The sequence below is a fragment of the Scyliorhinus torazame genome, chromosome 10 (genome assembly GCF_047496885.1).
Source record: "Scyliorhinus torazame isolate Kashiwa2021f chromosome 10, sScyTor2.1, whole genome shotgun sequence".
Taxonomy (NCBI): domain Eukaryota; kingdom Metazoa; phylum Chordata; class Chondrichthyes; order Carcharhiniformes; family Scyliorhinidae; genus Scyliorhinus; species Scyliorhinus torazame.
In genome coordinates this window covers 21993005-22017139 of record NC_092716.1, presented here as the reverse complement: position 1 = coordinate 22017139, position 24135 = coordinate 21993005, and the positions used below count along the sequence as shown (strand labels likewise).

The 24135-nt window shown below is 46.0% G+C and overlaps 1 protein-coding gene and 1 long non-coding RNA gene across 3 annotated transcripts in view; both read right to left on the bottom strand.

The window, feature by feature from the left end:
- LOC140430396 (uncharacterized) overlaps positions 1 to 24135 on the bottom strand; it is a 30904-nt gene that overhangs the window by 6087 nt on the left and 682 nt on the right. The window lies entirely within an intron of this gene.
- Positions 11962 to 22683, bottom strand: LOC140430393 (protein phosphatase 1 regulatory subunit 3E). The gene has a single exon (XM_072517853.1). The coding sequence runs from the start codon at positions 22514 to 22516 to the stop codon at positions 21635 to 21637; it is 882 nt and encodes a 293-aa protein (XP_072373954.1). The 5' UTR covers positions 22517 to 22683; the 3' UTR covers positions 11962 to 21634.

Here is a 24135-nt window from a genome sequence, read left to right as displayed (position 1 = left end):
ATGTAAGAAACAGCTTGTGATTCACATAGAAATAAAGAAGTCAACAGCCTTTACCCAGGATCTGTCTAAAATCAACGTAACTAAGCTCGGGCTGCAGTAGAACCTAGGACCTTCCTCGTTTATTTTACACATGACCTTAATCCGCTGATTATTAGGGGAGCTTATAGATTCGCTGAGATGAAAGAGGAGGCTAAAGGGGGGAAAAAAATGGAATTCTGAAATCAAGAACAGGAAATCCTGGAAAACTGGAGGAAATGACTGGGTTGCGTTCTGTAACAAGTGGAATGCCGCAGCAATCAGGGCTGGAGTCTCAGCTACTAACGATGTATATTAATGACTGGGGTGAAGGGACGGATTGTATTCTCGCCAGATTTGCTGATGATACGGAGGTAGGTAGGAAAGGAAACTGGGAAGAGTGTACAAAGAGTCTGCAAGGATATTATGAGTAGGGAAAAATGGGAGTACAATGTAGGAAAAGGTGAGGTCGTCCACTTTGGCAGGAAGAACAAATGGGCAGAGTATTCTTTAAATGGAGACATGCTGCGGCACAGATCAGGATGTTCTTGCACAGAATCACAAAAAAATCAGACAGGAGGTAACTAAGAAGACAAATGGGGTGTTGCCCTCGATTGCATGGGGGATGGAGCATAACAGTAGGGAGGTCTTGCACGATTGTGCAGGACATTGTTGAGACCACACCGAGTGTGCAAGTGCTGTTTCGCTCACCTGACATATTTGCACTGAAGGCAGGTCAGAGAAGGTTGATTCGGCTGATTCCTGGGATGAAGGCGTTGTTTCATGAGGACGTGTTGAGACCTAAAGTCATTGGGGTTTAGAAGAATGAGAGGTGTGGTTGGCATTGCTGCCTCACGCCGCCGAGGTCCCAGGTTCGATCCCGGCCCTGGGTCACTGTCCCTGTGGAGTTTGCACATTCTCCCCGTGTTTGCGTGGGTTTCGCCCCCACAACCCAAAAGATGTGCAGGTTAGGTGGATTGGCCACGCTAAATTGCCCCTTAATTGGAAAAAATTAATTGGGTACTCAACATTTTTTTTAAATGACCGGTGATCTTATTGAAACTTGTAAGATTGTGAGGGGGTTTGACAAGGTTGATGCTGAGAGAATACTTCCCCTTGTGGTGGAATGTGGAAGTAGAGGGCACAGTTTCAAAATAAGAGCTCTCCCACTTAAAATAGAGATGAGGAGGAATTTGTGTTTGGAATTCTCTCCTCCAGGGAGCCATGCAGGCTGTGCCAAGGTTGCGTTGAGAGATGCCTGATTGACAAGGGAGTCAAGGGTAATGGGGACAGGCATGAAAGTGGAGTTTTAAAAAATATATATTTTTTATTCTCCTTTTTCACATTTTCTCCCGAATTTACACCCACCAACAACAAACAATAATCAGTAACAAATATGTCAATCCCCATATCAATAACAACGATCCCATCCTCCCACCGAACCCCAAACATTAGCCCGCATGTTCACACAAACAAATGACAAAAAGTAATCAGGAATCACCCATAGTCACCATCAACACACACCGCCCCCCCTCCCCCTAACCCTCCCACCCACCCCGCCCCCCAACTAATGTTCGATGTTATCCAGTTCTTGAAAGTGCATGATCAATAATGCCTATGAATTGTAGAACCCCTCCGTCCTTCCCCTCAGTTCAAACTTAACCTTCTCAAGAGTCAAGAATTCCAACAGGTCCCCCCGCCACGCCAGGGCACAGGGTGGGGAGGTTGCTCTCCAACCCATCAGGATCCGCCTTCGGGCGATCAACGAGGCAAAGCCTACAACAGCTGCCTCTGCACCCGTTTCAAACCCTGGCTGGTCCGACACCCCGAATATGGCCACCCGGGGGCCCGGGTCCAGTTTCACGTGCACCACTTTAGAAATGACCCTAAAAACCTCCTTCCAGTAATCCTCTAGATTTGGACAGGACCAAAACATATGAATGGTTTTAGTGCCCCCCCCCGCTCCCCCCCCCCCCCCCCCCCCTCCCCACAACGTTCACACACATCTTCTACGCCTTCAAAGAATCGGCCCATCCTCGTCCTCGTGAGGTGTGCTCTGTATACCACCTTCAGCTGTATCAGCCCCAATCCCGCGCACGAGGTGGAGGCATTCACTCTCCGGAGCACCTCACACCAGAACCCCTCCTCCATATCCTCTTCCAACTCTTCCTTCCACTTTGCTTTGATCCCTTCCAGTGGTGCCTTCTCCTCTTCCAAAATAGCTCCGTAAACCGCCTTCTCCAGTCGTCAGAACCTCCTCCAGCAATGTGGAAGCCAGCTCCACCGGGAAGCTCTGTTTCTCCTTTCTGGCAATGAAAGTGGAGTTAAGGTCATATCAGATCGATCATGGTCTTATCGACTGTCAGAGCAGGTTACAAGGCCCACGTGATTCGCATTGCTGTGGAGATGGGCTTTGAGAAGATTACACTGTCGGATCACATTGCAGGCTTTCTGAAAAATATCCCTGAACCTCACAGATAGGGTCAGTCTGCAAGATTACGAATGAGAGACAGCTGAGAGATAGAGGCAGCAAGGTTCACCATGCAGAATGTGGGTGGGAGTCTGTGCTCAGAATGAAGAGACCAATTCCATGAGGGTTTAAATGAGGCTGGACAATTCACCTAACTTTGACTCAAGTCGAGAATCTCCAATTCATCCCTCACTGTGAAAATCAGTTCTGGGATTTGGAGTTACTCGAGTAAGAAGGTAAAAGAAAGGAAACAAGTCTTTGGGAAATTAAAATCATTTTGGACTCTTCAAGGAGAATAAAGTGTCTATTTAAAGGACAGCATAAATTATAATCGTGGAGAGAAGGTTTCAGTCATTGCAAAAGGAAAATGGGGGGATTTCTTTCCTGTAGTTTAGAGTATACGCTGCCTACTAAAGTAGTATTTAATCAATGTTGCTTTTAATTTGTTTGTTATAGTAAACATCTTAAAACTTGAAATCCTGTTGTGATATCCTTTCATTCTCTGGAAGCTGGAAGTTATTTTTTAAAATTATTTGTCTCTATGGGGATTGTACAGTTCTCCCCCAGTTGCTTGCTGAGCAAGGGTCTCATCCTGCATTCCCCTTTAGTGCTGCTGCATTTTTGGAGCATTTCATGTTTTTCTTAACAGTGATGAAGATATGCATGTGTGAGCATTGTCATTTCACCAATTTACGTTTGTGCCTGTGCTTACACTCAAAGCAGAATCTACTGAAATAAATTGGTCGAGACTGTGTAATAAGAAGATGGACATTGACGTATTCACAAACCCTCAGGAGAGTGGGCTCTAAATATGGGCGCACGAACAGAGGACAGGCACTTAGAGCAGTGGAATGAACCACCGAACAAGGCTGATTATGACTCAAGAGAGTGGACGCTCAAATCAGCTGCAGCAACAATGAGCCTCTTGTTCACTGGTATTTATGCAACACATCGAGTGAGATCCTTTTTCCAATTATTTATTTATAATTTGAATCCTTAAGTAAAAGCTTTTAGTTGTATTGAGTCCCTTCCGTGTGCAGTCATAGATGCACAATGGAATCTCACATGACGGGATCCTGCCTGTTTCTGCAGGTTTGTGCGGTCACTTATTTTTCTTTTTTGCCAGAGTTGCATACTTGGCATTAACACAAAACTGTTATGTTTGGTATCCAATGCTCATGCTGTGATCTCCTCTACGTGGGGAGAGCCAGTACAGGTTTAAGTGAGTGGCTTGACGATGCCTCTGTTCTGCCAACAAATACCAACTCAGGTTTCCTGATGAACAGATGAGACGGGAGCCGGAGTAGGCCATTCAGCCCCTCCAGCCTGCTCCACCATTCAATAAGATCGTGGTTGATCTGGTGGTAACCTCAAATCTGCATTCTGCCCACTCCCAATAACCTTTCACCCCCTTGCTTACCAAGAATCTATCCACATTTGCCTTAAAACTGTTCAAAGACTCTGCTTCCATCACCTTTTCATTGACTCCATCTACACCTCCCACTGCCTGGGGAAAGCGGGTCAAAGACCCCTCCCACTTGGCTTGCTCACTCTTCCAACTTCTTCCATCAGGCAGGAGACACAGAAGTCTGAGAACATGCACGAACAGACTCAAAAATAGCTTCTTCCCCGCTGTTACCATACTCCTAAACGACCCTCTTATGGACTGACCTCATTAACACTGCACCCTGTATGCTTCATCCGATGCCGGTGCTTACGTAGTTACATTGTATACCTTGTGTTGCCCTGTTATGTATTTTCTTTTATTTCCTTTTCTTTTCATGTACTTAATGATCTGTTGAGCTGCTTGCAGAAAAATACTTTCCCCTGTACCTCGATACACGTGACAATAAACAAATCCAATCCAATGCAATACAAGACTCATGATTTTTTTCGGTAGGTAATATTGTGGGTGATCCTAGGGGTAGGTGTGTAATGACGAATGGGAAGTTTAAGAGTGCACCCGTGGTGCTGGTGAACTATGTCCCTAATTGGGATGATGCAAATTTCATGAAGAGGGTGCTGGCGAAGGTTCCGGACTTGGACATGCAGTGGTTGATTATGGTGGGGTGATTTCAATACGGTTCTTGATCCTCGGGTGGATTGGTCGTGTCCGAAGTCTCTGAAGGTGTCGGCGATGGCGAGAGAGTTGCTGGGGTTTATGGAGCGAGGGGGGAGGGCTGGTTGGATGGCCGAGGGTGAAGGAATTTCTGTTTTATTCGCATGTGCACCAGCTGTTTTCCCGGATCGATTTTTTTTTCCTCCTGAACAAAATGTTACTTGTGGAGTGGTTGGGACGCATCACGTGCCGTTCCTTCTGGACCTGCTTGTGGAATCGCAAAGGTTTCCAGTGGCCGCAGTGGAGGTTGGATGTGCGGCTGTAGGCCGATAAGGGGGTCTGCGAAAAGATAGTGGGACCTATATGCAACAATGTGGAGTTTGATAAGAGTGATGAGGGGCTTGATTCTCCGCCGGCGGGATGCTCCGTTTTGCTGGCAGCCGGGGGGTTTCCCGACGGCGTGCGGCTGCCCCACAATTGGAAACCCCATTGACCAGCCGGCGTAACGGAGCATCCACCGGTGGAGTCGAGCAGAAATGTGGCGGGGCAGAGAATCCAGCCCCAGGCCTCTGTTCGAGGGGCGCTGAAGGCGGTGATCAGGGGAGAGTTTATTTTGATTCGGACGCACAGGGAGAAGGTGGAACGGGTCGGGAAAGACAAAGACTGGCGCAGGCCATTCTGGAAGTGGATCAGAGGTACACGGCGGTCCCTGAGGAAGGATTGTTGAAGGAGAGGGAGAAGCTCCCGATGGGGTTCGAGCTGATGTCTAAGGGGAAGGCGGTGGGGCAGCTGGTACAGGCCAGGGGTGCGATGTACGAGTATGGGTAAAACGCCAGCAGGACCTTTGCGCACCATTTGAGGCAGCAGCGAGGCTGATTGGGCAAATAAAAGATTCGGGGGGTGGGGGGATAAGGTGGTCATTGAGGTAGAGGAGATAAATGGGCTATTTGAGGCCTTTTATCGGGGACTGTATAGTTCGGAGCCTCAGTGGGGGATGAGGACATGAGGAGGTTTTTGGATGGCCTGAACTTCCCAGTTCGCAGGGAAGGCTCTGGGTCTGGACTTGTTCCCAATGGAGTTCTGTAAAAGGTTTGGCACAGAATTGGAACTCTATTAGTGGAGATGTATAATTAGTCGGTGGGCAACCCTTCCTCAGGGACCGCCGTGTACCTCTGATCCACTTCCAGAATGGCCTGCGCCAGTCTTTGTCTTTCCCTACCCGATCTACCTTCTCCCTGTGCGTCCGGGTCGAAATAAACTCTCCCCTGATCACCGCCTTCAGCGCCCCTCGAACAGAGACCTGGGGCTGGATTCTCTGCCCCGCCACATTTCTGCTTGACCCCACCAGCGGATGCTCCGTTACGCCGGCTCGTCAATGGGGTTTCCCATTGCGGGGCAGCCGCACGCCGTCGGGAAACCCCCCGGTTTCCGGCAAAACGGAGCATCCCGCCGGCGGAGAATACAGCCCCTCATCACACTGACTCAGGCTTCCACTTATTTTAAAGAAGGACATGAACCCAGAGGAGTGAGGATCGTACCGCCCAATATCGTTGCTGAATGTTGACGCATTGGCTAAGGTGCTGGCAATGCGCACAGAGGGCTGCGTGCCGGGGGGTGATAGGTGAGGACCAAACGGGTTTTGTGATGGGGCGGCAGCTGTCGGCTAACATTAGAAGGTTGTTGAACGTGATCATGACGCCATTGGGGTTCTGGAAATGGAGGTAACAATGTCTATGGTTGCAGAGAAAGCAGTTGACTGAGTTGAGTGGACCTACATCTCAGAGATGCTGGGATGATTTGTGTTTGGGTAGGCGTTTGCAGATTGGGTGAGCTTGCTATATAAGGCCCCGGGTCCCAGGTTTGATTCCCAGCTTGGGTCATCATCTGTGCGGAGTCTGCACGTTCTCCCCGTGTCTGCGTGGGTTTCCTCCGGGTGCTCCGGTTTCCTCCCACAAATCCCAAAAGATGTGCTGTTAGGTGAATTGGTCATTCTGAATTCTCCCTCTGTGTACCCAAACAGGCGCTGGAATGTGGCGACTAGGTTTTTTTTATTATTATTATTATTGATGAATGTTAGCTTGGAGTATTTTGGTGTGCACCGGGGAATGAGGCAAGGGTGTCCACTGTTGCTTTTCGCTGTGTCGATTGAACATTTGGCAATGGCGCTCAAGGCTTCTGGGGTGGAGGGGTATTGTGAGGGGGTGGGGGGGATGGAACACCGTGTCTCTCTGTATGCAGGCGACCTGCTGTTGTATGTTATGAATCCGGTGCAGAGCATTCATAGGTCTATGGGGATATTGGCGGAGCTTGGGTCGTTCTCACGGTACAAGTTCAATGTGGGGAAGAGAGAGGTGTTCCCGGTTCAGGTGTAGGGGATGGGCTTGGAGAATTTGCCGATTGACTGGTTGGGTCAAGTTTCCAATACCTGGGGATATGGGTGGTGCATAGTTGGGCCCCGTTGCACAAGGTGAATTTGGTGAACTTGGTGGAGGGGGTGAAGGAGGACTTTAGGAGACGGGATGCCCTGTTGCTTTCGCTGACCGGAAGGATCCAGACACGAAAAATAATGGTGCTGCTGAGGTTCCTGGTTGTTTTTCAAATGCTCTCGACCTTTGCGCAAAAATCCTTTCTCGATAGGACAAATAGGATGATCTTGGAGTTCATATGGCCGGATAAGGTACCCCGGATTAGGAGGGTGTTTTTGGAGAGGGAGAGTGGGGTTAGCCCTGCCGAGCTTGTCGAATTACTACTGGGAGGTGACCGTTGAGAAGGTTAGGAGGGAGGTGAAGGGTCAGTGTGGGGGCGGATGGAGGAGGCCTCATGCACAGGGCATTTGACGCCCCACCCATTCTCACCAGCCAGGTACTCCACGAGACCAGTGGCAGTCTCACCACTCAGTGTGGAATCAATGCCGGCAGCATTTTAAGATGGAGAGCATGTCACAGTGGGCACCGATATGCAGCAACCATAGGTTTGTTCCGGAGGGGTTAGATTCCACCTTCAAAAAATGGGAGCGGGCGGGGATAGAATGTTCCAGGGATATGTTCGTGTGGTAACGTTTACGGAGCTAGGACAGCTGGAGGAGGAGTTTCAACTACCGAGAGGAAACGGGTTTTGGTACCTGCAAGTCAGTTGCTTCGTCAGAAAGGAGCTGGCTACATTTCCAGGTCCACCACTCCCGGTGTTACAAGATAACATTCAGTCCGAGGGCGAGATAAGGGAGGGTAGCATCTCTGACATATACGGGTAACTGATGGAGAGTGTTGTCCTTGGTGGAGGAAATAGAGCAGAAATGGGAAGAGGAACTGGGAGGGACATTAGAAGCTGGACCACGGAGTGAGGCCTTACAGAGAATAAACCTGCCCTCTTCATGTGTGAGGCAAAGTCTCATTCAGTTTAAAATGGTGCATAGAGCACACGGCAGTATCAAGGATGATTCTCGGAGGACAGGTGCGGGCGGTGCACAGATAGTCCAGCTGGCTGCATGTTCTGGGCATGCCCAAGGTTGGAGGAGTTCTCGGAGGCCTTTGTGGAAATTTAATTGGAGTATATTTTATGTAACCCAGTGAGACGTGCTCTGGATAGTCTGAACTAAAAGGTGGAGCACAAATCAGAACTGGATAATTTCTGGATCTGATGCCACTGAGTGATGTTCACGATGGGATGGGGTATACGGTCCAACTAGAAGGTGTTGATTTCAATTTTAAAAGAGGTACCAAACAGAATCAGTAACGGTACGGTCAAGGCAAATTATCTGAAACAATTAATTGCCTGTTGGCAGTTCACGGATACGAGTTTATTTTTACATATACAAGAGGGCAGAGTTGGCAAAGAAAGTACAGAAAGCCATTTCCTTTAGTGGCCAACAACTGCATTGTGACAGCTAAATTATAAAATTGATTAGGAAATGTTGACATTATACTTCCCGTTGTAAATTGCAAACAGCAAAGCATGCCAAAAAATTGTGACAAGAGGGAGTGAGTTGTGAGCATAAGTGTGCGTCACACACAATTATTTTGAATTAATAAATAAACAAAAGACATTGAAAACAGCAATAAAGCCATTCATAATATCAGGTGAAAAATATTTTATATTTTACTTTTGAATACATCACGACACATCTCAATAACAGAAGCTAAAATTAATTGTAGCCTTTGGTCTCCTTATGGGATGGTTACACTGCATATCTTGTGTCTCACCAACACACGATGAGCTGTATAGCTTAATCAAACATATTGGTTCAGAATAATTCTAGTTAGACTGTTGTCTCTCTCACTACTTCTGCCTGGCTGTTGAAGGGATTTTTGGCACATCCCCCAACCTTTAAGAAAATCTTAGGAAGAGCTGACACGATTACGGAGCACTCCACCTACAACTGAAGGACTGAGCAGAGCTCGGCGCACCCATGTATGTCTACCCAATTGGATGGGTGCCTGAGGAGATTGTACAGATCTACCCAGTCCATTTACACCACTCTGGTATCCTACCATCATTAACTATAACAAGGGGCCAGGAAACTAAAGTTACCAATAAATCTAAAGGAATTCAGGATGAATCTCTTCATCTAAAGAATGGTGAGGATGTGGAATCTGCTACAAGGAGCACTCGAGGTGAATAGCCCAAATGAATTTAAGGGGAAAACTAGATAAGAATGAGGGACAGAGGAATAACACAATTACGTTGATGGAATGAGGTGAAACAGAGTGGGAGGACATTTGTGCGAAGCAAAAACATCAGCACACACCAGTTGTGCCAAATGACAAGCACTGTACATTCTAGATCATTGTCCAAATCCGAACTTCAACATCTTTTACAGCATTCTTACACTCAGTATTTTGTCACTTGATAATGCATTCCAATACGGCAGCACGGTGGCACAGTGGTTAGCATTGCTGCCTACGGCGCTGAGGACCCAGGTTCGAATCCCAGCTCTAGGTCACTGTCCGTGTGGAGTTTGCACATTCTCCCCGTGTCTGCGTGGGTTTCACCCCCACAACCCAAAAGATGTGCAGGACAGGTGGATTGGCTATGCTAAATTGCTCCTTATTAAAAACAATAAATAAATTTTTTTTTAAAAAAAGATAATGCAATCCAACATTTAAATCAATCAACGTGTTTAAATATACTAACAGGACCATTACAATTACCTTGAAAATAATTTACCAAAAGTTATCAAATCTGGAGGAGATATGAAATCTTATCAGAACTCTGCAATACTACACTGTGAACTGAGGGAATATATCCAACTTCAATGTTAAGATTCACTGGTATGGCACAAAGTGTAGATACAATGTTCAGGCCTGGAATAAATTTGAATCCCTTACATGATTTCAATATCCAGGTAAAAAGGCAATTCTACAGTTGACCAAACATGGAAAAGTTTGTCTTTCTTGTATCAAGAAGTCTTGAAAAACTTGGAACCAGACAGTCTTGTAATTGAGGCTATTGAGTAATAACAACTCAATGCTTATCAGCAACATTGTGGAAGCTTCCATGTGTCAACAGTTATAACATTGTGAAATATGGTTTTTCAATCAAATTGTCCTTTGATTGTTTAGAGCACTTGAGGTGAGCTTCTATTTATCATTGTTAAAGTATTAAAACTGTCTGTTCACCTAAAGTTTTGAAATGCGTAAAATGTTTCTGAAGGAGGCTGAAACATCTTTGAAAGTCAATGGCAGGAATCTCTAAACACTAAAAATGTGGCAGTTGATAAATTTACAGCCTATACCAAACAAATTAAACAGGGAAGGAAGGTGAAACAGACAATGATGATTTGCCATAATGCATTCAAGAACAGCATTGTCCATCACCACAAACAACTGGTATTGGAGGGGTGTTTGATTTTTATATGCATGCCATCAAGAATGCAGCCTGAATACTGAAGACCTGCCAATTGTGCACCAAATATAGACTTGAGAACTTCAACATACTAAGACTGCGGTACGAGTTTAGCTGCTGAACATAGCTCTGCAAAGCTAAATTAAACCTGACTGATATGAAAATATTGTGAAACTTATAGATACGTTACTATTATGGTCAAGATTTAAACTTCGGAAAATAATTCAGAGATAACTTACTTATTCTGTGATCACCATATTCAACCTTTTGTTGGCCTTTACCATACCTTCGCAATTATCATTAGATAGATTAGCATTCACAATATATTGCTGCCTTGCAGGAAAGAATCAAGCTGAAGGTCATTTAACGTTGCATTGTGATCCTGCTCCTGTCTGATCTGATTAGACCAGTTATCGGTCTTATCATAGAATTTACACTGCAGAAGGAGGCTATTCCGGGCCATCGAGTCTGCATCGGCCCTTGGAAAGAGCACCCCACTTAAGCCCACGCCTCCACCCTATCCCCATTACCCGGTAACCACACCTGACCTTTTGGACACTAAGGGGCAATTTAACATGGCCAATCCACCTAACCTGCACATCTTTGGGCTGTGGGAGGAAGCCAGAGCACCCGGAGGAAACCCACGCAGACATGGGGAGAACGTGCAGACTCCACATGGAGAGTGACCCGAAGCCGGAATTGAACCTGGGACCATGGTGCTGTGAGGCAGCAATGCTAACCACTGTGCCGCCGTGCCGCCCATTTCTTCAATGGTGAGAGGTTGGGAGGTGTTGATTTCCAAAGGGACCAGGGTGCCCTTGTTCATGAGTCACCAAAATGAGTCACTTGCAGCTATGGCAAGAAATTTGGAAGGCAAATAGTATGTTGGTCTTTATTGCAAGAGGATTTAAATACAGCAGTAAAGATGCTTTGTTGCAATTAGATGAGAACACGCCTGGAGTATTATGTCCTGCTTTGCTTTTCTGATCTAAGGAAGGATATACTTGCCGTAGAGGGAGAGCAGTGGAGGTTCACCTGGCTAATCCATGGGATGGTGTGATTGTTTTATGAGGAGCGATTGAGGAAAATAAATATGTATTTTCAAGAGTTACAAAGAATGAGAGGGGATCACATCTTGCGGGAGTAACGAGGTCTATGTGGATAGGATGTTTCCCCTGGCTGGGGGTCCTAGAACCAGAGACATATCGCAGAATAAGAGGCAGGCCAATTAAGATTGAGAAGAAGAAGAATTTCTTCACTGAGAGGGAAGAGAATCTTTGGAATTCTCTACGCCAGAGGGCTGTGGAGACATTGCGATTGTTCAAAACAGGAATCGATAGATTTCTGGATTCTAATGACATTAAGGGATATGGGGATAGTTGTGAAAAATGATGGAGAGGTAGATAATCAGCAATGTGCAAACTCCACACGGACAGTGACCCAGAGCCGGGATCGAACCTGGGACCTCGGCGCCGTGAGGCAGGAGTGCCAACCACTGCGCCACCGTGCTGCTCCTGCTCCACCATTACGAATACAAGGCAATATGCACCATTGAAGAAAATGTTCACAGCTAGAATTGAGGGACAGTACATTTTATTGACATCACAATGTACAAAATATAAAGCAATATTGTCACAATAAAAGACTAACAAATAAAAAATACAGTGGTACCATTCTGTATACACCCAGCTTGAATTTGATTTGTCACTGCACAAGTTTAGCTTCTGCAATATTCCCTCTCCAATTAAGAACCTATGAGTCAGTGGCCATTACATAAGATTTCATTGTTAGCCAAGGTTTTACTGTACAAGTGCAGAACTTTGGCCACAAACTGTTTGAACATTGTAACAGTGCCATAATTGTAAATGTCACCTAACAGCACAATGTAACACAGACCTTTTCTTGAAAAATGGCCGTTATAGAAACTTATTACCTTCAAATTGACACAAAATGACTAACAATTACTTGCGTAGTATTTTACAGCACACTTAGGTCATAAGTTTTCATTCCATAAAATTAAACAACATGCAGACAAACAGACACACAAACAAGTTGTCGCAGGTCAAACGTGTACTACTCGAGCTTAAAAAAATAGGTTGCATGGAAACTCTGGGAGCCTTTTGATGTTCCTCTAAAATATTTTGTCAGAACTGATAGAACCGGAGCTATTAGCATTGAATATTGCATAGTTCACAGATGTAGTATTGCACAGATAAAGGCCAATTTCAAAGCTCAAAAGCTGCAAATTCTTGAAAACATTTTTGAACTGAAAGTCAGATTGCATGACAGGGAAAAACTGTCTGGGAAATTATCTTCAATCAGGAAACTGAACAGGGAGCAAAATCCCACAGGCAGCATCAATTATATATTTTTTTATTATTGGCACATTTAAGATGAAATAATTTATGAAAATGGGTCAAGAAGAAAATATTGTGCATAGTCCTTACCCAGAAGCCTCACAGAGGTTACTTATCTGATTAATCTCCCTGAAGGTTCAATACTTGACATCAAATGTGTGAATGACTGTTTTCTTGGCATATATAACTCTCCAGTAGTTTTTCACCAAGCACCATGCCCCACATTCATTGTAGGCTTCCAGTTATCAAAGATTCTACGTAAGAATTACTAATCACAAAGAATGCTATTACCATTGCAACAAGATACCTCAACTCAGTCAATATTAACTTTAAAAAGTACACTTTTTCCCTCAAAATTTAAACACATAAATACCAACTCTGTTGTGAAATGGCCAGGAAGAAACTGAAGTTTGACATAGGATGAACCCACAATTCAAAAATTAAACTATTACACAGACAGAAACAACAGATTTTGCAAGGCATAATAATGGATACTGAATGTCAAAAGCAAGGCAAACAGATGTTCAATATTTACACACACAGATAAATTCCAAACAACACTGATTTAGCACATGACTCTTTTATAAAAAATAGATGCACTTCTTTACATAGGGTAAAAATACAGACATTTATCATTTTAAAATGCGACAACACAAGTCACATTTTGAATTCCTAAATTGGAGGAAAAACAATTAATTTCATAAATAGGTGGATAAGATCAAATGCATTTTCAATTCATATTTTTTATCTGAAGACTATTTATATTGGATAGTGGTGTTGTCTCTCAATCTGCAGAAATTGTAGGGAGGTGTGTAGCACGCAAGTACATTCCATTGCATTGGCCCAAAATAATCTTACATCAGAGCTATCACTAGATTTGCACAGCTCTTGAGCTGCCCTTTGTTATCTGTTTTACAACAGCAGATATCTCATTGAAAACCGACTCTGAGGTGATGTTAGGGAAAATCTTCCTCCAATGCCATCATCATAAATGATGGCACGTCAACGGCACGCCTAACGGTAGTATTTATTAACCAATCCCTTTTCATATTACTTGCGTGGATAGTTTTCTATTCTCCTCATCTCAACATGGGCAGACCTGGGTTCTAAAGTGCAGGTTGCATTTAATAAATGATCTAGCAGCTAGACTGGGGGCTACAGTGGGCTAAACAGCTGGCTTGTAGTGCAGAACAAGGTCAGCAGTGCGCGTTCAATTCCTGTACTAGCCTCCCCGAACAGGCGCCGGAATGTGGCGACTAGGGGCTTTTCACAGTAACATCATCGAAGCCTACGTGTGACAATAAGTTATTATTATTAATAATAATAATTTCAAAAACTATTGGGGAATAGGTTTCAATGGCGCAATCACAGAAAAATTCACGTTAGCTCGAAAGGGAAATGAAAAATAAGATTTGTATTTATATGGTGCCTTTTCTAACCGCAGGGTGTCCCAAAGTGCTTAACGACCAATGAGGTGCTTTTGAAATATCGTCAGCATAGGAAACATAGCAGCCAATGGCACACAGCAAGCTCCCACAAGCTGCAACATGATAGTGAGCAGATGATCTATCTTTTCATTTTTTAAATGTTAATTTAGGGATACAAATTGGACAAGACACGGTGGTTAACATCCTGTTCTTCTTTGAAGCAATATCATGTGATCTCCGCACTTTTGAAAGCAGATAGAGCCTTTGTTTTATGTCTTATTCCCCCCAAAAATGCGAGCCACATTTTTGTGCTCAGGTCACTGAAATGGGACTGGAATACATAAATCTGTGAGTTAGAAGTGCTACCAATTGGGGCACAGTGGATAGCACTGGGACTACGGCGATGAGGACCCAGGTTCAAATCCCAGCCCTGGGTCACTGTCCGTGTGGAGTTTGCACATTCTCCCCATGTCTGCGTGGGTTTTACCCCCACAACCCAAAGATGTGCAGGTTAGGTGGATTGGCCATGCTAAATTGTCCCTTAATTGGACAAAAAATAAGTGCTACCAAATTGAGCCGTAGCTGACATTCGGAAGGTAGATAATCTCAAAACATACGTTCTTTCATACATTACACCAGTTGCCAATTTTGTTTGGTGTGGAAATGCTATATCATTTGTCCATTGAAACGAGTTGCTTAGATAACCTGGCCACAAGAAATTTCAAATGTGAACTCGAATAGCAACTTGTCTCATAAAAGCATTACTGTGACACGCTTTGTCAAAGCTGTTCCACAGCTGAATAAAGACCTGGAAACGATTTTCCCCATTTTGAATAATTTCTTAAAGTGGCACCATACGCCAGCTACTCAGAATAAATAAGTTGCTTAAGGCAGGCGATAAATGTAAAATAATACCAATGCTCCAAAGCTAACACAATGACAGTTTACAATACCGCATGAAATTTCTGCTTTCGGAACTCCCCCCACCCTTGGCTGAAGCTGGGGTGCACTTCCAGAACAAATTACACCCACATGAAGGTATTTCCTCAACTAACCTATTTTTTGTTAAGCACATCAACATTTAACCATAGATGGCACCAACACCAATTATGATTCCATCCTCAAACATCCATGCCCGCTTCCAGCAAGGTAACCATAGAGTGATTAGAACTACAATGAGTCATCTCCCCTTTCTGGGTAGGTCATAACTATTAATCCAAATTCAACTAATGAGGAGGCAATGATGGTCAACATAGATATCTCCATTATGCTGAGTGATACCCATCAACAATCTGTTTCTGAGGGAAAGAGTAAAACATGGGGTGGAGAAAAATTGGAACTTGACAGTTGAGAACACTGCACCACAGGAGGTCTTTATTCCATAAGGCCATAAGACATAGAAGCAGAACTATGCCACTCGGCCCATCGAGTCTGCTCAGCCATTCAATCATGGCTGATATTTTTCTCATCCCCATTCTCCTACCTTTACCTCATAACCCCTAATCCCCTTTTTAATCAAGAACCTATCTAGCTCTGTCTTAAAGACACTCAGTGATTTGGCCTCCACAGCCTTCTGCGGCAAAGAGTTCCACAGATTCACCACCCTCTGGCTGAAGAAATTCCTCCTCGTCTCCAGGTGGAAACCAGAATCTATTGAAGTTACAGGGCAGACTCTCGGCGGTTGTGGCAAGGACTAAACAACATAACGGGCTACAAAGCAAAGCCGAACAGTATCTCTGGCAGCAGCGCACCCCTCCCTGATGAACTCAATGCATTCTATGCTCGGTTCGAGCAGGTAACCAACAATCCGCTGGCGAGTGCCCCAGCAGCCCATAATTCACCCATACCCACCATCACAGCTTCCGAAGTCAGATTGGCCTTCCTGAAAGTGAACCCTCTGAAGGCAACGGGCCCAGACGGGATCCCTGGTCGTACACTCAGAGCCTGCGCGGACCAGCTGGCAGAGGTATTCACGGACATCTTTAACCTGTCCCTATTCCACCTGCTTCAAGACGACCACCATCATACCGGTACCAAAGAAGAACCAGGCAACGTGCCTCAATGACTACCGACCAGTGGCCCTGATTTCAGTCGTAATGAAGTGCTTCGAGAGGTTGATAATGAAGCGCATCACCTCCATACTCCCAGAACGCCTTGATCCACTGCAATTCGCATACCGCTGCAACCGGTCCACATCAGACACCATTTCCCTGGCCCTACACTCGTCCCTAGAGCATCTCGAAAACAAGGACTCCTACATTAGACTCCTATTTATTGACTACAGCTCCGCCTTCAACACCATAATCCCAGCCAAGCTCATATCAAAGCTCCAAAACCTAGGACTTGGCTCCCCACTCTGCAACTGGATCCTCGATTTTCTGACCAACAGACCACAATCAGTAAGAATGAACAACAACACCTCCTCCACAATAGTCCTCAACACCGGCACCCCGCAAGGCTGTGGACTTAGCCCCCTACTCTACTCCCTGTACACACACGACTGCGTGGCAAAACTTGGTTCGAACTCCATCTACAAGTTTGCTGACGATACGACCATAGTGGGCCGGATCTCGAATAACGACGAGTCCGAATACAGGAGGGAGATAGAGAACCTAGTGGAGTGGTGTAGCGACAACAATCTCTCCCTCAATGCCAGCAAAACTAAAGAGCTGGTAATTGACTTCAGTAAGCAAAGTACTGTACACACCCCTGTCAGCATCAACAGGGCCGAGGTGGAGATGGTTAGCAGTTTCAAATTTCTAGGGGTGCACATCTCCAAAAATCTGTCCTGGTCCACCCACGTCGACGCTACCACCAAGAAAGCACAACAGCGCCTATACTTCCTCAGGAAACTAAGGAAATTCGGCATGTCCACATTGACTCTTACCAACTTTTACAGATGCACCATAGAAAGCATCCTATCGGGCTGCATCACAGCCTGGTATGGCAACTGCTCAGCCCAGGACCGCAAGAAACCTCAGAGAGTCGTGAACACCGCCCAGTCCATCATACGAACCTGCCTCCCATCCATTGACTCCATCTACACCTCCCGCTGCCTGGGGAAAGCGGGCAGTATAATCAAAGATCCCTCCCACCCAGCTTACTCACTCTTCCAACTTCTTCCATCGGGCAGGAGATACAGAAGTCTGAGAACACGCGCGAACAGACTCAAAAACAGCTTCTTCCCCACTGTTACCAGACTCCTAAATGACCCTCTTATGGACTGACTTCATTAACACTACACCCTGTATGCTTCATCCGATGCCAGTGCTTATGCAGTTACATTGTATATGTTGTGTTGCCCTATTATGTATTTTCTTTTATTCCCTTTTCTTCTCATGTACTTAATGATCTGTTGAGCTGCTCGCAGAAAAATACTTTTCACTGTACCTCGGTACACGTGACAATAAACAAAGCCAATCCAATCCAGGGTAGCAGTTTCGGAAGTGGTCGACACTTCCATGACATCCCATTTGCATTATTGGCCAGCTAAAGCCAAATTATGATACAATTGAAAATCTGCATGGATCATTTTTGTGCCGATTTGAATCGAGAGTGCATAGAATATGGACTCATCGGATTCTCTCCCCACTTCTCAAACTTGGAAAAGGAGACAGAAAATGCTACAATTGCTACTGAACTTTAGGAACATTATTTTCCCCACCAACGGAAAGACTTGCCTTTATACAGAACTTTTCATGGCCACCAGATGTCCCAAAGTGCTTCACAGCTGATGAAGTACTGTTTTAATTTAGAAAAATCAGCTAAGTTGCATACAACAAGTTTCTACAAATGGTACTGTGACGATGACCAGATCATCTGTTTTTGCAATGTCAATCGAGATAGATAAGGGCACCAGGGAAAACTCTCCCGCTCTTCTTCTAAATAGTGCCATGGGATCTCTTACATCCACCTGAAAGGTCAAGGTAGGACCTTGGTTTCACATTTCACCTTAAAAGTGCACCTCCATCAGTGAAACATTTCCTTAGTACTGGTTAATCAGTAGAATAACTAGAGTTTAGGGCTCAGGCCCTGGAATGAGACTTGAACCCACAACCTTCTAACCTTGCTAAGACAAAAGCTACACATCAAACAAACAAAAATAGTTTTAAGTTTGGAAACGGTCTATGATAGATTGTTTTTTTCCTGAGGATAGGGGTGGGCGAGGGGACAGATGTATGTCAATTGCACTCGTCCATTTCCTTGCTCAATCTTTTATAAATGGAAACAGATAGGCTGGGTTCCCCAAAATGGTCAAAATATTCTGGCAGCATTACTCAGCAAGATAATCCCACAAAGTGGCACAACAGCATATTAAGTTTGATGGTCTTCTGTAAAGCAAGCGAATAAAGAAAATCCCTTCTAGCCTTAAATTATGTCCAGACTTCAGGCAAGCAAGCCCAAAATACACTTCCACAAGATAACTAGTGCCACGCACAAATGTCAAGCTAACACTGGTCTGTAGAACCCTTCACAGACCAACAACAGGAGCTGTCTAGCTTAATGGAGGCACACACCGGGGTGAGGGGTAATCCAGTCCAACCTGCGTTTCAGGCCAACTGGTAAATGCACTACCAACAAAAATGAATGAGCAAAATAAAGGCTTTTTAATAATTAAGCTAATTATTTTGTGAAATCAGTTAAGTGAAGCAACTTTGATTAATTGGGCCGGTTGTTCACTGCTGCCAACATACCCTTGAAATCAGTTACAGTAAACCTGCCTGTCTTTACTGGCTTAATCCAAATCCCTTGTTTTTCTCCCATGAGCCTGATACGTTTTCTCCTTCTGGTACGTATCCAAAATACTTTTTGAAAGCTATTTTTGAATCTGCTCCTACCACCTTTTCAGGCAGTGAATTCCAAATCATAGCTCACTGTGTAAAAATATTTTCTCCTCGCCACTTTGGATTCTTTGTCAAATACTTTAAATTATTTTTCTCTGATAATGAACCCCCTCTCCCCCCCCCCCCTCCGCCCCGCATCCCCTCCCCCTACTCCCCAACCCCCCTCAGCGGAAACAGATTTCCCCATATTTACTGTCTCAAAACCCCTCCAAATTTGCAACACCTCAAATTTCCCCCGCTGCTTTAAGAACTATCCTGGTTTCTCTAGTTTCCTCAAATAATTGAAGCCCCTCGCCTCTCGTTCCATTCGAGAGATACCAGTGAAGCATTGTTCAATTAGCAAAGGAAACTGTAGTGGAGTGAGCAATTCCACTTTCTTTGAGAAGAAAATTTCAATCTGTAGATAGTACAAATCATCACATTCAAAAAAATGTTGTCACTTATGTGTCTATTTTATGCAACAGGTAAAGCAAGTCAACGTCTATTTCAATTACAAGTTACGTTACATGCAAAAAAAAACGCAAAGATCTAGAAATTCACAGGAGCCAGTCAACAGCTGAAAGCGTATTACAGGTCAACATTTTAGACTGGATTTCATCAGAACTGAAAACATTGACCATCTTCTCATTTCAGGTTAGTGACCTACAATCTGTGTATTTATTCCAAAATGTCCCGGTTTCGTTGTCTTTGAAAAATCTCTTGGATAATGCCCCACACCTTTCATTTTTAATTCCTGTTTTGCATTGGAACGTACTCAGCTTTGTTCATATCTTTTTCCATTCTTTCAATCAGGTGTTTGTGTATGATGGGGTTTAGAAAATATTTAGCCAGTCAGGGTCATGGTTGCACTATCATGTCAAACAAGATTGTTGTTTCATGCATAAGGACTGCAGTTGTGAGGCCAACTTTGTCCCTTAAAAGTTCTTGTGACCTACATGTTGCTCATGAAAATAAGCAGTGTGAGGTAGCGAGGGAGGAGTGGAACCTTTGCTCTGTGGATAAGGGGAAATGGACAACTCATCATCGGTTCTACATTCAGCATCTTTTCCTTGTCCTAAACAGGTCAGGAGTTTACTCTGGAAAGTGGATGAAATTCAGGTGGTATACGTTATACGTATTGTGTACATATCTATATAGATGGTTAATTCTGCTATGATATCATTTCCTTGCTGAAACAGTTGATTCAAATTGGGGATAAACATGTAAATATTGCTGAGTACATTCTCGCACAAGACAGGGATTACAAATTAAAGTCGGGGGACATTTTCAAAGAGATTGATCAAACACAAGGCTTGTTTATGCCATTTTTTCAATGTCCAGTCACAGTGACACAGCCCCGTATGGAAGTTGCAAGGTAATGACGATTTTTAAAGTGAGCACCATTTCAAAACCAAACTTAGAATAGATATAACATCTACTCCAATGAGGCTACTTCTTGTGTAAAACTAATACTGAGGTTCTCGTTCAAAGTCTTCCCTTACTTTATGATTTAAGCAAAGGATTACAATAATATAGATTTACCCATTGTGACAGAGAATAAATTAATGCCATTCTTAGAAAACACATGAATCTCTTAATCAAAATATGCACACGGCAGTGTTTTCTGTTCTCTCTCCCCCCACCCCATTGCAATAGTCTACAACATCTCTGTACAGTTGAGTTCAGAAACTCAATATAATCTGTTTCCTTTCATTTATATAAAGAGATTTTTTTTAAACTTTGACTTATCAGAATCCCCAACTTGCCAGATTTCAAATCAGTTCTCTGACCAGATCCTTCAGTGCACTGAAATCTTTTCACTTCAACTATCCTCTCTGGTAGCTCACTTCACAAGCCTGGAACACCTCGCTCCACTTCCCTTTTTTGCTAGCTTCCTCAAAGTCATTGGGAAGCAACTTGCCATGACCTTCAATTGTCAGCACCCTGCTCAATACTGAGAGGTTCCTCAAGTCACCTCCGTCGCATACTGCCAGTCACTGGGAAAGGATAAGAGTCAGAGGAAGTGGCACCATGGTGTGTTTTGACATGACTTACACCATACTTGCAAAAGTGAAGAAAAGGTTTCAATTGGATTCTTTCTTCTCGAGATAACACAACTGTTTTTATGCCTTAAGAACGAGCTATGTGGGTTGTTGTGTACTGCAGCCAATAGTAAGTGCTACTTTGGAACTGCAAAATGCATTTTTAAAAGTTTTTTTTCAAAAATTAGGCATTTCTAAGATGGCCTCTGAAACAGAAGTTGCACCTATCTCTCTCTCTCTCTCTATCTATGGCTGTATTTGATGTGATCACATCATTCTTCTGTCATTGCATAGGTTTCCTGGAAAATATTAGCATTGATGCAAATCAGGTCACAATAAACATCAGACATCCCTTTTCCAAAGAAAAAAAACTCAAATCAAATTCTTTAAAAAAATGATTGTGACTGATTTTCCCTAAACACAAACAAACATAGATAGTTTTTTAAAAATAACCAGAATGTCAATCTTTTAAGAGTGCCAACAGCTTCAAAGTGGAGGGAGAGAGTCTCACGTTTAGTTTTTGTTTCATTGTAATGTTGAGTGGAAGGACGTCCCCCGGGTCTGTAACACTTGTTCTTGGTGGAGGTGGTAGCATCTCTTTCAAATGAAGTGGATCCAACCGTTTTCCCAGTCCTTGGGCGGAGAGATTTTGAACTTGTGGCTTCTTACCTGGTAGTCGGAGCCCTTGTTATTGTCCCAGTACTCCTGCCCCGCCGCCAGGTACCTGATGGCGAACTGGAGCGTGCCCCCCGTGTCCAGGAAGACGGGGGCCACCAGCTTGAAGGAGAAGGTGTCAGTCTGGTTGTCCGCAGAGTGGGCGCTGTGGCAGGCAGCGATGTCCACGAAGGAGCTCCACTGGTTAAGGGTGTACCGCACCGTCACTTGCTTCTCGTAGGCCAGGTTCCACACCTTGATCACCCCCAGGATGCTGAACTGGTCGGTGGAGATGCTCTCCAGGCACACCCTGGCCAGCCGCACCTGCTGCTGGAAGTCTGGCCAGCGGCCCGGGTTGGTGAACAGCGGCTCCAGGAGGTGAGTGGGGCTGTCCAGGAACATGGCCATCATCTGGTCACTCAGCAGGCACTGGGGCGGCCTCTCCCGCAGCCTGGCCATCACCCGCGGGGGAACCTGCGGCATGTCGCCGTCGCAGAAGTGCCGGATGGTGGTCAGCTCCAAGCCCAGCGAGTCTGCGAAGCGGACCTTCTTGCTGCTGGCCCGGGTTAGCAGGGTGACCGCTCGGCCCCCGGGAGCTGGCAGGGACTTGGCCCTCCTCCTCTGGCCCGGGCTGGGGGTTTTGTTGCTGCCGCTGTTGGTGCTGGGCTCCCGGCTGCGCTGACCCCGCTGCTTGCAGCCCGGCTCCGGGTCCCCGGTCCCGGGATCCGCCACCACCGCGCAGTCCTCGGCCAGGCTGCCGTACAAGCCGGCGATGCAGCTGAAGTTGCGGGGCATGCACAGCCCCGGCTGCACCGCTGTCTTCTCCATGGCCGCACAGGCACGTTTCCCCGGGCGGCAGCAACTGCATTCAACACCCTGGAGGCAGCGGGCAGCACATTTTCCGGCGGGACATCTCTGTCAAGATGGGGACGATGTGAAGCGGATTGCACAGGAGCAGAGTGAGGCCAGTGACAGCCTAACAGAGCGAGGGGCGGGCTTATTGTTTTTTTAATGAAGTGCCCCAGGGGCTTTTCAAACATAACCTGTGCGCCACTCCCCCCACCCCCTTCCCCCTTCCTGAATTGGCTGCAACACTCCAGCAATAGAAATGGCAGCAAATGACAAAAGCAACCCATCCACATCGCTCCCAGCCGACTGAGCGCCTGTCTCGGGAATGGGAGGGTGAATCCTGGCTGCGTTTGGAAGATGGGAATGTATGGGAAGGATTGGGGACAGAGAGGGGGATCAGAGAGGGGGTGGGGAGTGGGGGAGACAGAGAGGGGGTGGGGCGTGGAGGAGACTGAGAGGGGGTGGGGAGTGGGGGAGACTGAGAGGGGGTGGAGAGTGGGGGAGACAGAGAGGGGGTGGGGAGTGGGGGAGACTGAGAGGGGGGTGGAGAGTGGGGGATACAGAGGGGGTGGGGGAGACAGAGAGGGGGTGGGGAGTGGGGGAGACAGAGAGGGGGTGGGGAGTGGGGGAGACTGAGAGGGGGTGGAGAGTGGGGGAGACTGAGAGGGGGTGGAGAGTGGGGGATACAGAGGGGGTGGGGAGTGGGGGAGACTGAGAGGGGGTGGGGAGTGGGGGAGACTGAGAGGGGGGAGTGAGGGGAGAGTGGGGTAGACAGACAGGAGGGAGGGGTAGACAGACAGGAGGGAGGGGTAGACAGAGAGGGAGGAGTGGGGTGGGGTAGATAGGAGGAGTGGGGTAGATAGGAGGAGTGGGGTAGACAGGAGTACGGGAGAGAGAGGGGAGAGCGGGGTAGACAGACAGGAGGGAGAGAGGTAGACAGACAGGAGGGAGAGAGGTAGACATAGAGGGTGGAGTGGAGAGACAGAGGGGGGAGTGGGGAGACAGAGAGGGGGGAGTGGGTAGACAGAGAGGGGGGAGTGGGTAGACAGAGAGGGGGGAGTGGGTAGACAGAGAGGGGGGAGCGGGGAGACAGAGAGGGGGAAGTGGGGGGAGACAGAGGGGGCAGTGGGGTAGACGGAGTGGGGGAGAAAGAGGGAGGAGGGGTAGACAGAGGGGGGAGGGGGTAGAGCGAGGAGTGGGGTAGACAGAGAGGGGGAGTGGGTAGACAGAGAGGGGGGAGTGGGGGAGACAGAGAGAGGGGGAGTGAAGTAGGCAGAGGAGGGAGTGGGGAAGACAGAGAGGGAGGAGTGGGGTAGACAGAGCGGCGGAGTTGGTAGACATATAGGGGGTAGTGGGGGAGAGACAGAGAGAGAGGAAGAGGTCAGCAGCCGCTGCCAAATAGTAAAAGCGGCTCCGGGTGATCACACTGTAATCCCGGTTATTACAATCGCTCATAATTCAACATTGCAACGCCAGAATAGTACTGAGGCTAATTCTAACACTCCCGGGATTGATGGGGGCTCCCGCTAATCTGGCCCAAAAAACACTTTCTGACAACAAGATTCATTTGAAGGTAAAAAAGAAAAAGTGCCTCTGAA